Source organism: Triturus cristatus, chromosome 9 (genome assembly GCF_964204655.1).
Source record: "Triturus cristatus chromosome 9, aTriCri1.1, whole genome shotgun sequence".
NCBI lineage: Eukaryota > Metazoa > Chordata > Amphibia > Caudata > Salamandridae > Triturus > Triturus cristatus.
Genome location: NC_140592.1, coordinates 368,131,544 through 368,145,750, shown reverse-complemented (window position 1 = coordinate 368,145,750; position 14,207 = coordinate 368,131,544). Strand labels below are relative to the sequence as shown.

At 42.4% G+C, this 14,207-nt stretch overlaps 1 protein-coding gene across 1 annotated transcript in view; it reads right to left on the bottom strand.

Moving 5' to 3' along the window:
- The window catches only part of PARP3 (poly(ADP-ribose) polymerase family member 3), a 143,145-nt gene that overhangs the window by 73,294 nt on the left and 55,644 nt on the right, over positions 1–14,207 (bottom strand). The window contains exons 6-8 of the mRNA XM_085625169.1: positions 8,938–9,161; positions 7,655–7,816; positions 7,287–7,373 (exon numbers count right to left, since the gene is read on the bottom strand). Coding sequence (XP_085481295.1) covers positions 7,287–7,373; positions 7,655–7,816; positions 8,938–9,161 — 473 coding nt within the window. The remainder of the gene's footprint in view (positions 1–7,286; positions 7,374–7,654; positions 7,817–8,937; positions 9,162–14,207) is intronic.

Genomic DNA, 14,207 nt, shown 5'->3' with positions numbered 1-14,207 from the left:
ACCGACCTCGTGACTTCCAAAGACTTTCCAAGAGGAAAAACAAACTGCAAACATCCGGGCCCAACACCAGATGGCGATCTATGCAAAAGTGTGTAATCTGCAGCTCATATGCCTCGAACATATATTTCTGTGTAGTATGTCATTGTACTGCTCTCGCTATCCTCTCTTTCCTGAGTACTGTCATTGTGAAACTTTGTTCTAATATAGGTGACTGATATTGAAATAATTGACTTTTTCTCCTTGAAGAAAACAGAGCTCGTACTGTATTTTGACTTTGGCTCACATTAATTAATTAGATAAACATTTAAAACTTTCTCCCGAGTCTGTGGTTATTTCAGATATAGAAAGGAAATTCCATATTATGTCATTTCACCATCATCTAGTTCCAACTCATAGGTCTATTGACCAGAGGAAATAACTTTTTGATCAGTGAAAGATTAGTTAAAAATCTGATAGGTAACTAATCTCATAAAAAGGCATTTATAAAAATTGACCCGGGCGGTATTAACTAGCCTGTGTGAATGTGTGTTTATAGGCCCAGGTGAGTATATAGTGTTTGAGTACCTGAGGTTGGTAACCCGTTGGATCACATTCAGCGATTCTAATGGGCAAATCCCTCTGGTGAATGCTCTAATTGAATTAAGGCTACAAGACAGAAACCTTATTTACCAGGTAGCCCAGCCAAACTCTTATACAGACTTCTGTAAAACTCCACAGCCAGGTCAACAGTCCCACCCTTATTTCACTGCCTTGGCTAGCAGATAAGCAGGAAATAGTATTCATGAATAGGACTTTAGTACATAACAAAGTATACTCTCAAATATCACAGTTCTGGGTGCTCAGATTTGCGAGAGCATACCAGGGAGGAAAATTACACTTAGGACTGGGAACAATTGAGTATTTTCAAATACATTTTGCAAATTTTTCCCATACTGTTGATGAAACTGGTCTGTGACCCCACAGATGTGCCATACCTTTAACTGGAGGAAATCCCCTAAACGTCTCCACCAGCCTTAGTATTTTTGAGTGTCTTCACTGCCAAGAATGCAATGCCTGTGACAAGGTCTACAATACCATGGCTGTGCGCAAGATCCCTGGGCGTTGTTGGCAGGAGGTGGCATTGGATCTTCTGGGTCCCATTACGAGCAGCTCTGGCCAGTTCTATGCCTGGGTCCTTCTATACATGTTCTCCAGGTGTCCAGAGATTAAGATTACTCACAGTACTGAGACTAAAGATGTCATCAGGTTTCTTGAGGAAGTCTTCTCGCGTGAAGGGCTCCCGGACTGTCTCCTAACCGACAACTGGGTCCAACTGGTCTCGAGGTAGATGGAGGAATATTTGGCAGAAAGGGGGATCAGACACAAGCGTTGCGCTCTCTGCCACCCCAAAACCAACGGGATGGTGGAGAGGTTTAACCGTGTCTTAAAAGAATCCATCCAACTGGCCAAAGCTCAGAACAAGAACTGGAAGTCGGAGATAGTGGAACAAGTGATGATTTACCAGATTTACCGTCTCATGCCTCACTCCACCACAAGTAAAGTTCCCTTTGAGCTATTTCAGGACGGAGTACAAATACCCGCATGTTTCGTGGATGAGGGACAAAAGTGTGGGTGTAAGTTTGGATGCTGGTTCTGGTGTAATGGCTCCTACTACAGCTGATGCTGGTTCTGGTGTAATGGCCCCTACTACAGTTCCTGGTGTGATTTCCCCTTGTGCGGATCCTGGTGTGGTGTCCTGGCAAGAGAGTCAGAAAATGAAAATTGCCAAAAGAAAAGAGTACTTTGTAACCAGGCATGCTGTTTCTCACACCCGCGTGTGTGAGGGTGATAAAGTGTGTGTATGTCTTCCACAGAGGTCCGTTGGTGTCTCGAAGTTCTCCTCACCCTTTTTTGTAAGAAAACTCTTTCAGAATGCGGTGAAATGGAATGATGGTCGGATCTGAAACTTAAATAGAATTGCTCCCATGTGCAATGAAGTTAATTCTGTGTTTGTTGTTCCAAGTGTTCCTCCCAAAAAAGTGCCTGCACCACGAAGGAGTTCTCGTGCTGGAAAGATTTCAGCAAGATTGCATGATTTCCTTCTTTGTTAATGCCTTCTTTTAAAATTGCTTGTTTTTGTTCTTCACATTGTCTTCCTTTTTCACTATTTTCTTTCATCTTTCTCTTCTCCGCCTCGTTCTCACTGTACTTTCTCTTTCTGCTTTCCTTGTGTAAAGGAGGAAGGTGTGTAATGAACTGTGTGTCATCTACCTCCATTCTAAAGTTTTCATGTACTTGGGTTTGCTCTAGAACTCTCATATGTCAGTTGCTGCTAGCTCCTTGTGGGTAGGACGTTACTTCTGTAGACACTTCGCCTCCAAGAAAAAACTTCCTTCCATCAACTTCCCCAGTGTACTAAACAAGAGACCAGGATCAGAGCTTAAAAAGGTCCAGCACCAAGTATTGCTAAATAATTGGCCTATTAAGTAAACATTGGGTCTCGGTGCAATAGGTCTAGGATGTGACCCACATACATCCCAAAAAGGTGATAAAAAAACCACCGTTATCCAAGACTGAGAGTTAACCCCGCACCCGAGCGAAATATTTTCTATTTATATGGCTGTCATAGTATAACTTGTTCTGATGAATAAACACAATATATAAACAAATGAATAACTTCCCACGCAAAAAAGTCACACAGTCATGTATCTTGATTGTAGTCGTAGAAAATCTTTTATTTTAGGCTCATATTCCGTTATTTGTTAAAATCACCACACAAATGCTTTGCCTTGCCAACGCGTTTCATCCCTCATGGGACTTCTTCAGGGCTTGCTAAAATAATTGTTGATTTTGTTGACAGTAAATGTGGCTCCAAATCAGCCTTCATAGCAGTGTTGAACAAATCGTATATTGGTGAGATTCTCCCCAGATGAATCACAATGAGTCCGTGTAGTTAGTGGCTCATGTTCTCTTGACTTATCTTTCTAATAAAAAGGTATAACGTCCATTCACAAGGTGTCAATATAGCAGTGTCGCTTCGTCTATAAGCACAGGGTCCATGGAGACATCCCTGGCTGATTTGGAGCCACATTTACGGTCAACAAAATCAACAATTATTTTAGCAAGCCCTGAAGAAGTCCCCTGAGGGATGAAACGCGTTGGCAAGGCAAAGCATTTGTGTGGTGATTTTAACAAATAACGGAATATGAGCCTATAATAAAAGAGTCTCTACGACTACAATCAAGATACATGACTGTGTGACTTTTTTGCTTGGGAAGTTATTCATTAACTTCCCCAGTGTATCTACTTCATTACACAGAGCAAATCAAGAAGGGAGACCACCAAACTCATAAAATATTTACAAGGACCACTAATGCCAGATGATGAGATCAAACTAGTGAGCTCAAAGGCAGAATTCTTATAAAACACACTGTCAGTTTATTTTGGGTCACTGCAGTTCACAAGTGCCCTCTCAATGGCCAACTGCCAAGTCAGAGATAAGAGTAACTAAAATTAGTCACCTGGGCATGAACTGAAAAAGTGCCCTGAGGGCTGTATCTAAACATGAAGAAAATGGATGTTCAGAATAGGAGGAAAACTGAGAAATGCATTTCCAAATAAGTTGATGAGGAAGAGAATTCCCGAGGGAGCCTTCCTCTAAACATCTTGGCTATTAAAGTTGTTCAGCTGGTGTGCCAGAAGGTTGCCACCCTTGATTACAGATCAACCACCACCAAAGAGGGATGGCTTGAAAGATGTAGCACCAGTCGGGCTGTTGCATGAGAAATGGGGTAGTGTGGTTCATAATATAGGTATTTTGCAGGACAGTCACTGAAGTAGTGATGCCTAGAAGTTTGATACCCAAGTTGTGACATCATAGTCAAGGATGAGTATTCACTGCCTGTCCATCCTTTTCCTCACATGGTATAATGTATGGGATATATTAAGCATTGACATGCCTAGGGCTATAAACAGTTTCCAAAAGCCAAACATGGTTCTTGTCCCCACTTTCTTCTCTGTAAAGAGATTTTGTACTTGTAGCTTTATGTGAAATGAGGCTGGTGGCCAAAGATCAGGGAGGATGGTATTGCAAAGCTCTTTTGAAGTTGCGGATTGCCACCATCGATGATGTTGACACATCAATGGGGCCACTGGCTGAATCACTGCTGATCGAACTGCTGGCAAAGCAACCAGATGCTTGACAATTAAAGGAGCGATACATAAGGAGGGAGTCGCTGATGATGCCACCAGTCGCCACTGTCAATGCTGTCAGTTTGTTAAGTGCTCAGGTTCGGCTCAAGTAATGGAGCTACACAATTATCCGACATTGTCTTAATTTTGCACAATAACATTTCTACTGTGACCTTTTGCACATATTTAAGTGCATGACAATGTTGGATTCGATTCTCTGAAACTACTTTATTTACACAGCTAGCTTCGCATAACATTATCACAATGCTTGAAAAAACCTTGTACAAGGCCTCGAGACTCACAATGTACAAATGTCGTTCTATCTTCATCCACGGGGCGACAGGGCTATCTACATATGCATAACATTGCTGATCTATACGCACATCACAAGGATACTTTCTATTATATGTAATGAGCATTCCAAAGAATTAGCAGAGGAGGCTGTTCAGCCGACACCGAGGGTCCCTGCATGCAGAGACTTCACCATGCAGCGGTCTGACATCTACTAGAGGAGTGTCCAGTTTGTGGCCAAGACAGGGTCCTACATTCTCTTCTGCCAGGTATTGGGGTTGTATCGTCCTTGAGTGGATTCTTGGCTTTACATCTATGCACACTCTAGGTACAGGTAGAGTAGGGTTAGCATAGTTGGAGTACGCCTGATTACTGCCTTCTATCATGTGTCTGCATATATACACTGTTTTAGCACCATAGTAGAGCTGTATCTACTATTTACTCTATTGGTGCTTGTAATCACTTTCATCTGCTTCAGTCTACCGATTATTGCAGCACATGTATTCTATACAATAATGTATATATTGAAAACGTCCCACTGTGTATTCTCTGAGCACAAGGAGCACGAGTGACTGAGTGAAAGGTTCTGATCATTTTCCACAATCCCGGAGGGGTCAGGATTGTCATGTTCAGTGGTTGACCGAGACTATTCGCTCCCATGTAAGGTTATGGGAGCTTATGGTGGTACCGTGAGCTAGCTGGTCTCTAGGCTAACATATCCTACGGGGGTGCTCAGAATCAGTCTAGGCACCTCACCCAAGGTTTGTTGTCCAACAAACATGCAGATCCGACGGATTAGTAGGAACTACATGACTTCCAGTGTGAGACTGCCAATGAGAAGGTTGTTAACAATGCAAGCATTTGTATAGCAGACTTCTAGGAAGCAGCAGCCACAGGTTATGTGGCCCACACTGATGAAGGAGATGCAGTTGAAATACGTTGTTGCACAGGTGCCAAAGGCATCATCGCCAAGGAAGATAACACATTTGCAAAGATAGTTTCAGCTGAAATTGACAGGAGGACCGCCATTAGTGAGGAAAAAGGCAGGAAAGATTCAGGAGCAATATTTTGGTGCCATTTTCGGTGACAAGAGCAAGTGTGCACTTTTGGTGACTCGTCAAGTGTGGACTTTCGCAAAAGAAGCAGTTTTTGTTTTATAAGTCACTGGGGGGGGGGGGGGGGGCATCTCTTTCGAAAACGAGAAATCTGGTGAGTCTAGATACTTTCCTTTTTGTGCCTACATTGTATAAGGAACCAAAGGGAAACTTTTAATGGAATCATCCCTTGAAGAGGGGGCATCCCCTGTTCCTCACCATCCCGAAGAAATAAAGCCAGCCTGCTTTCCCTGAGGGGCAAAGTCTAACATGAAACATTCTTGGAAACATTACAGTGCAATGCCTTTGCTTAGGATACAAACAGTAAAGGCGCCGATACTGTGGATCATTGCTAAATATCTTTGACTGGCCACTTGTGGAAGAGGCCGTGAAGAGAGACGTTTTCCTTCACAGGAGTGCTTGCAATGATGAGGCAAAATATTTCCGCTGGGGGAAGAGGAAACGAGAAACATTCAACAGAGAGGTTTAGCTTAAGCTGTGACCAGGGGAGGCCAAAACAAAAAAGTTCTTTGATATAAAACACACCGAGATAGAGGACAGCTTTCCCAGGTCTTCTTCACAACTCACACTGAGTGGAAATCCAAGCTACGGTGGCATCTTAAGGTAGAGGAGCACTGAGGTCATTCACCCTGTTTGCTAAAGTTTGAGCAGCTTCAAATGAGAGGTGTGTACTACTGAACAAACAGCACTGGTTTGCCAGGGGGTATGTTATTGCTGTTCACTAGGGATTCCAGTCCAGGCGACCTGGAATAATTAAAGTATGTGAACCTATGAAAGATACAGTGATGGAGAATGATGAATTCTCTGTTAGACTTGTTACACAATGGACAGCTGCAGCTGTCTCTAATCTGAATGCCTATGGCCTTTTGAATTTTAACCATAGTTGGGTGGCAAGGTAAATCAGGTGAAGTTAAAGAGAAAAGTTTTTTGTAAATCTTTTTAATTGCAGATGACAAGTGAACTCGGAGCTTGTTTGCAAGAATATGGTACCCAGGGAACAAGGTTTTACTCTGATCATTGAGGTTTTGGTGGTGGCACCATTAAAGGGGACTATTTCATTCAACCCCCAAGACTATTTTATATGAACCAGTGGGCTTCAGTCCTGGCTTTTGAAATTCCTTGGCAATGTACGTTAAGACAAGACTCAGTATAGTTCTCTTCTTGCTGTATTGGGATATTCCCCAGCTCTTACCCCAATGCCTTAATAGGTGTTCTTAAAAGAGGCTTTCCTTTCACAAACCCTGCTGGAAAGGTTGTGACCGATAAATCAACTCGGACAGTCAGAGAGCACACTGAAACCAAGCAGAGAGATCATAGAAGGAGGCAGACTCCTCAACAAGGGAAGGATACAAGCCTAAAATGAGTGGCAGCTGAACTGGAGTAGCGTACAGATCTCAGACTTACCATAGGTCAGCTTCAGATGACAACTGCAGGGAACTGAACACTGACATAGGCATACCAGAAAGGAACAATACATTGATTCATACACAATGCTAAAGTTAGAGTCCCTTATTCCAAGCTATGGGTTAAGGAACTTATCAGTATGGTACTAAAGATCGAAAAGAGAATCGTAATTCATCTCCCTCAAACATGCATACTCTGTCTTACCTACAACCACAACTGAAGTGGCAGTTATGCACATACAGGGTTTTTGACCAGTGTGTAGTAAGAACATGCTTTGGAACAGTTGCCAAGCATTGGCTGGCTTACCTCCATATCACGGTTCACCTTCCATATGTTCAGAATTTTGAGATTTCTGTAGGTAGGGCCAGTGGCATCCACATACGTTTTAATAATCTGTAAGGTAAGATGCAGGGGGATTTATTGTGAAAATGCAAGAAAAACAGTACAAGTGGAACTGCACCTGTAACATGTGCGAGGCATACAGCGAAGTACAACCAGAGGGGGAGAAAGAGCTGATTGGGTGACATACATCTTTAGATGAAGTGTGTAATCTGGGACTTACTGCTGCAGACACTTTACATCTTGAAATATTGCCATGGTCAGCCATTTGATGAATTATGCACACAATATGTTAGAAAGCCATGAAGTAATAACAGTTAATGCCACTAGCATACCTTGTACTCTTCAGATGATGGCGGCACATGGGACAGATCACATTTCAGGATCATGTAGTCTTCATCCAAGGGATGAGGGACTTCCTGTTCCACAGTTTCCTCTTCCTCCTTCTTCACCTTATTGGCTTGAAGACTCTGAGCAAGTTCAATATCTGCCAGGACCTACCAAAAACAAGATAACCAAGTTGTCTGCCACTGGAAAGAAGCCATGGAAGGGTTAAGAGCTGGAACACCCTGCCCCACCACCTTAGGAAAATCAGTGTCGCTGACCCAATTCAAGAAGGACCTCTAGACCTAGCACTTCAAATGATCCCCTACCAAAAGGGACCAGCATCCCAACCCCCTTACAAGCTCCTGAGTGATTGATTGATTGAAGAGGAGAAACAGGGAGGGAACAAGTAGGGTGGGGAAGAGTGGGCTGGAAGAGATGGGCTTGTGTTCATGTTTCATGCTAGCATTGTAGACGTGCTGTTAACGATGTGTTGCCTCGTGCGGATGTGCTGTGAGTGGTCTGTATTTTGTTGTGTGTAGCCTTTGTTACTGCGTTTTAAGTGGCTGCGGGGGCTAGAGGAGGGGCTTGTATCGGGTACACATGCTTTGAGTGCTACAACAAAATTTAAATATGCAGATGTGTGTCTGGTGCCCATCAGATATACAGTGATGGGTAAACTGAACCTTGTAGGTTGCGTTTTAGAGCTGTTAAGCACCTACTGAAGTTCAGTCAGCTATGCATGGGACCCTTTGGATATGAACTGAAAGGTTAGTTAAACAATAAAAAAACAGATGTGCTCAGCCTTCTTTCGCTGTGCACTTCAAGGGATTGCAGTCCAATAATTTAAGTGTTCAACTTATGTTTCATATAAGGTTGAAGAAAGCCCTCAGTGTGTGAACCCAAGCCGATAGGTTGTGAGTAGTGTTCACGTAGTCTCTCATAGTTGTGCAGGGAGGCATGGTGTGCAGCATCTGTAAATATCTATGCATTCCCATGGAAGTGTTGTGAGGTGGAGTCAAACTCCCCCTACAGATTTGCAGTGATGTGTTTGTGTGTAGTCTGGTGCACATGAACAACAAGGGGTCTGTATGCTCTCTTAGATATGCAGTAGTATGCCTAAAGCCGCATGCAGGTGTATGCTAAAGGTGGTGGATCAACCTATTCCCATGTTCATGTTTTGTTGAATAAGCGCCCTATTACTCTTTAATATCTGAAACTAATCCCTCCAGGATGCAAGTATCATTTTTGCAGCAGCCCCCTTGGTCTCCCAACCCCTTCAGTTCACACTCACAAGTAGCATGTCCTTCTTCGCTTGGATGACTTCTGCAGTATTAATGACAGGGGGTCTCATACGCCCAAAGTTATGAGGAACGATGGTGTAGAAGCGCGATGAGAGCTCCTCCAGATTCTTCTGAGATGCACTGCTCTGAAGTGACCGTTCAATCTCCTCCAAGGCCTCAAACCCCTTGGCGATCTGTTGTTTGCTTAACTTACCCAAAGGCATTTTCTTCACATCTGAGGGGAACAGTAAGAATAGAAAGGACTCAAGTGAATAAGAAGGTACAAGTTGAGATGAATGGTAGGTGGAGTATAACGATACAATAATTGAAAAAACATCTTGGGAAAGCTCAGCATTAAAAACATTATTCTACTCACAAAAACTCAACTTCAGAATCATTTGGGAAGCAGAAAACGTTTGGCAGAAACGGAGCATCGCATATTCTAATTTTTAGATCGTGAATTCAGCTTGTGGGCATTTCTGGGACTTTGTTATCTCAATTTTTGGCCTCAGGCCATGTTTTTGGCTGTCAATCTAGTCTTTCTTTTGATTCTTTGACCATAAATTCCGACAACATGGTGAAAGCAGTATTCTGCTAGTGGAAGAGAAACAAACATAACAAACTGCTCTTAACTGAAGATGATCTACTCTTGCTGCCCAATTTTTTCCATTGACCCACACACCAGATGAGGCATGAGGAAAGTCTTCCCTTCCTCTCAAAGGGATGAGGAAGCAGGAATTGCTGGCCAACTATTGTGGTTTCTGAAACCGCAAATGATGCATTCTATTAGAACCCTAAAACAGTAAACAGAAAACTGCAGCAATACAAGGAACACCATTACCTATTCCACAGAGGGCTGGCTCGAGAAAGAGAACCGGGACAGGAACACTTGCAGATATCTTAGGATCTCAATTTCCTAATTCAAGGTCACCACACAGCACTGAGAGAACAGGGCTTGTGCCATTGACCACTATTTAACCTAAGGAACATGTTACTCATTTATGGCAATAGTTATGTGGCTTCAGACTATGCTAGATTTGCATGATGTGTATTATTCTTCCATCTAGTGGCTGTTAAACATCTTTTATTTCTAGGAGTTTACCACAGGAAGAATACCCCAGACTCCTGGTGATGTGAGCTGTAAACCTACAATACTAAAAAGATGATCCAGCATTTTCAGATTTCTTTCCTTTTGGTGTTGATGTGTAAACACCGTACACATTTTATTTTTTATTTTGCTGCAAGCTGCTTCACTTACCAGGGACGCAGGAAGGTTACATGTGAATCTAATGCGCCCTTACGCCACAAAGCTAAAGCTTTTTAATAGCTCTTTATTGAGTTTTAACATAATGTGTGACCATCATCAAATATGTCCAAGAATCAACTAGCCACACAAAGTGAAAACATATATAAATAATTCCAGTGACAGCCAGGAAATTATGCAACAGTTCAGAAATCAAGATCTTCAAGTAAGAAAAACTACCCCCACCCTGCCTTTCACTCAAGGATGCAGAGTTCAGAAGGGATTACAGCCATATCAGTACATTCATTCAGTGAAAACAAGCACAAAAATAGATCTTGGTGTGGCACCAAGACAAACGCTTCTTCGTGAAAGAACTCGTGGCAAAAGGACCAAACGCAATCCCTTAATTAACATAGATCATATTTTACATACAACGATGAGAAACTGTGGAAGGTCATCCTAGTTGGCCTACATAGTCCTCAGAAAGCTTTCCCAGCTACTCTCGGATTCCCCACACGCCCCCATGCCCGAGAGCACCTAGTGAATTAATTCGGCCACTGACCACTTATACACCTCTATCATCCAGTTGGCACATCCTAGTGCCCCACATGCCTTCTTCCCCATCGCAACTCTCCTCTTAGCCAGGACCAGTGCCAAATCAATAAATCGGCAGATGTATTTAAGAGCTGTGGACCCCTTCATAAATCGAAGATGAGATTGCAGGGTCCAGTGGGACTGCCCATCGTCCTATTTTGCCAATCTCTTTTGTACTTGTGACCCAATATGGATGGATCACTGGACTCATCTAAGCCTTGTGATAAAAATCAGCCTACCCTTGCCGACATCTGGGGCACAAATCTGATGCTCCTGGGAAGATACTGTGCAAAACTAAGGTTAATGGCAAGTAACTTGTTTATTTTGCACTTTAAACCTATTTTAGTTTAAAAATCTGTGTGTGAACTGCAGTTATAGTGCTCTAGATAGATAAGAGACAAGAATGCAGGCAGTACCTTATAAATGATTTACTCTGACCCGCTGTAACCTCCTGTCATATTACGGGTAGCCACATGATATCTAGTAAAAGTACGAACATATTGCCAAGCAGATGAAGCACATAGCTGTTATTGAAACATTCCTGAAAAAGATGCTTTCTGGTTTTGTAATTAATGTCGTACCAGCTAATGAAGAACATGTATGAATTGGTCTCTACAGTCCATTTAATGACTGCTTCTTCTGTGGCTCCTTTGCCCAAAGTATGTGGAGAGTAAGAAACTAAAACTTGTTGCGACTACCTCAGTAAATGTGTCTTGTGATTTTAGTACATGACTGCTCTTCTTACATCTAAAGTAAGTAGCCCTTTGTCATCTATTGATGAATATTTGAAGAAAAATGGCTATTACACTGTTTGATTAATGTGCATATCTAAGACTACCAGAGTCTTGACAAGCCTTGGACAGGATCTGGACATTTAGAAGGTAGGGTTTGTATCCTCTGTTTGCATGCCATCTCAAAACATCTCCTCTATAGTCCTAGAAATATGCATGAAAAGCGGGCCTTAACTTAAAACTTATGATTGTCATACCTCCTCTTTTCTTATGAACAACCCTCTCCTTACTTTCCAGCCTGTGTTTCTGTGTAGGCCTGCTCTCTCTGATCACAGTCTACTCTTAAGCCATGGATAAGTTTGCCTTAATCTCTATTATTGTATTTCTACAAACTAGCCCCACCTCATTTCAAAGATCACTACCTCTCCTTCTATGAAGGTCATACCACCTGCATAACAATACCCAACAACCTCTAGCTCATTTATTAAACCCACCAACCATCTATATTAACTCACATACATCCCTATTCATGATCACACATCACTTCCAGTAAAGTAATGTACCACAAACAAACTCGAGTAAATGTATAAAGTAGTTTTGTTGATAGCACAAGACTTATCCCAATAAGCACTGGATTAACCACGGCCCTTGGATTCTGGAGCAGTGTGCTCCCCGGGATGAAGCTCTACAATGACTCATCAGGGGTAGTGAATGCTTTGTTAATGCAATTACAATACAACACTTTGGATGTACCTGTAAATACAGCTGTTTAACTGAGTACATGCAATGTATTGGCTTAATTACTAATAAGAAGGAAAATCTTACTTACCTCTAACAGTCAGTTTGTGGCTGTTTTACGTGCTGAGATTCACAGGCATTGCACACTCCCATCTAGTGCTGGGCACAGACCTTGCGAGTTGTTTTTGTTTGTAGTGGAGGTTTGCAAGTAGGTAGAAGGATAAATCACTGTTCAAAACATCAAACTGTATCCTCGCATCTGAGAAGGCGAGAGGGATTCTAGGAGAGATCCCTCTTAAGGCCTTCCATAAAGATTGAGGATTGAGTGGTGTTGTGTATTTTGCAAATAAGCTGTCACTGCAGCCATATGTCCCCATATGGAAGAGGAAGGTAAGACTGACTTTTGTAGGTGCAGCAAGTAACACATTATGTCCTGCACAGAAGCATATAAGGCCTGCCTATTCAGAATGGTAAATAAATAAAGGACAAAAATCTTACATTTGGCTATATGGCAAGCCCTTGTGATGGGCATTCGGGATTCTTTTAGGAATTTGCACACATTCTTCTGGAAGATACCCACATTCAAGACTTCAGGTGCCAAATTAAAAGATTCAGTGTCTGACGTTGGGATGCTGCTGCTAAACTTGATGCTGCATAAGACGGTCTGAGTGTTGAGGTAGCTTCGCGTGGAAATGTACGGACATTTCCAGCAGCAGGGAGTAGCCACACCTGCCTTGCGAAGGTGGGTGCTAGCCTCAATTTCCTCACCAAGTATGGACTGAGAGATAGTGATGGAAAAGTGTACGCAAGTATCCCAGGGCGGATTTTTTAAATAAATTTATTTTAAATGTAAGCTTCATCTTTAATGATGGGGACCATTCTTTTTTTTATTACACTAAATACACTTGACTCCTACCCAACCCAAACATTATCCTTACCATACCTCTACCCACCTCTAAATCCTAAAAATATCCTCACCACCTTATAAGCCCACCCCTAAATCCTAAAATTATTCTTACCACCCTATACCACTACCTACTCCTAAATCCTACAAATACCCTTACCACCTTATACCACTACCCACTCCTAAACCCCAAAATAAAATATTTCCCTTACCACCCTATACCCCCACCCATCCCAAAAACCATAAAATATACTTACTTTGCCTGGTATAGGCATGTGTGGAAAAGGCATCTGCGTGTTAAAGGCTGTTTCCCTCTCAGGCCGATTCATCTTTACAGCATTATCAATGGATTCAGGGTACCTAGAAAAGAAGTGTTAGCCTTTTGCCTTGTCTCGCATCACAAAAACAGGTCCACCGCAGAGGTCCTCCAGCGGTGGTAGCATTTTTAGATCAGACGACTACTGATCTATCATTTTTGTGTTTTTGATGAGCACTGACTAGCAGGTTCGTAAAGTCATCGTCCACCTCTAGGAACAGCTTCGTTAGGAGAAGTACATAGCCATAAATAGACCACAATCAGATTTTGTAAGCTAGCGGAACAAATCTAGTGAGTGCATGCCAATTTGTTTTTGTTGTAAGTTCATGGTGGTCATGCTCTCAATGTGAAGGTCTTTTTTACTGCAAATTATTTGTAAAACATTCAAAGCACTAGCTGCATTGCTATCAGTTTAAGTAGACTGATGTGTAGGTGCTTTTGCTGCAGAGGCTATTGGTCCTAGATCTTTAGCTAGCCCACGTGAGCATCCCAATTTGTTGATGGTCTATTGCAGTCAGAGGTACAGAAATGAGTGTCCAGTAAAAGGTTCTTGTTGTTCCACCATGCAGTCTGTGCTGAACTCTGGGCTTTACCAACACAAGATCTTCCCAATGATAACCCACTTGTAGCCACTGTCTCCCAAGGCACTCTTGCAGAGGACGCATGTACAGTCGAGAATTTGGTACTACTACAATATTAGACACCATCATTCCCAATAAATTCATTATCATACTCGCCGTCAAAGGACACAACGT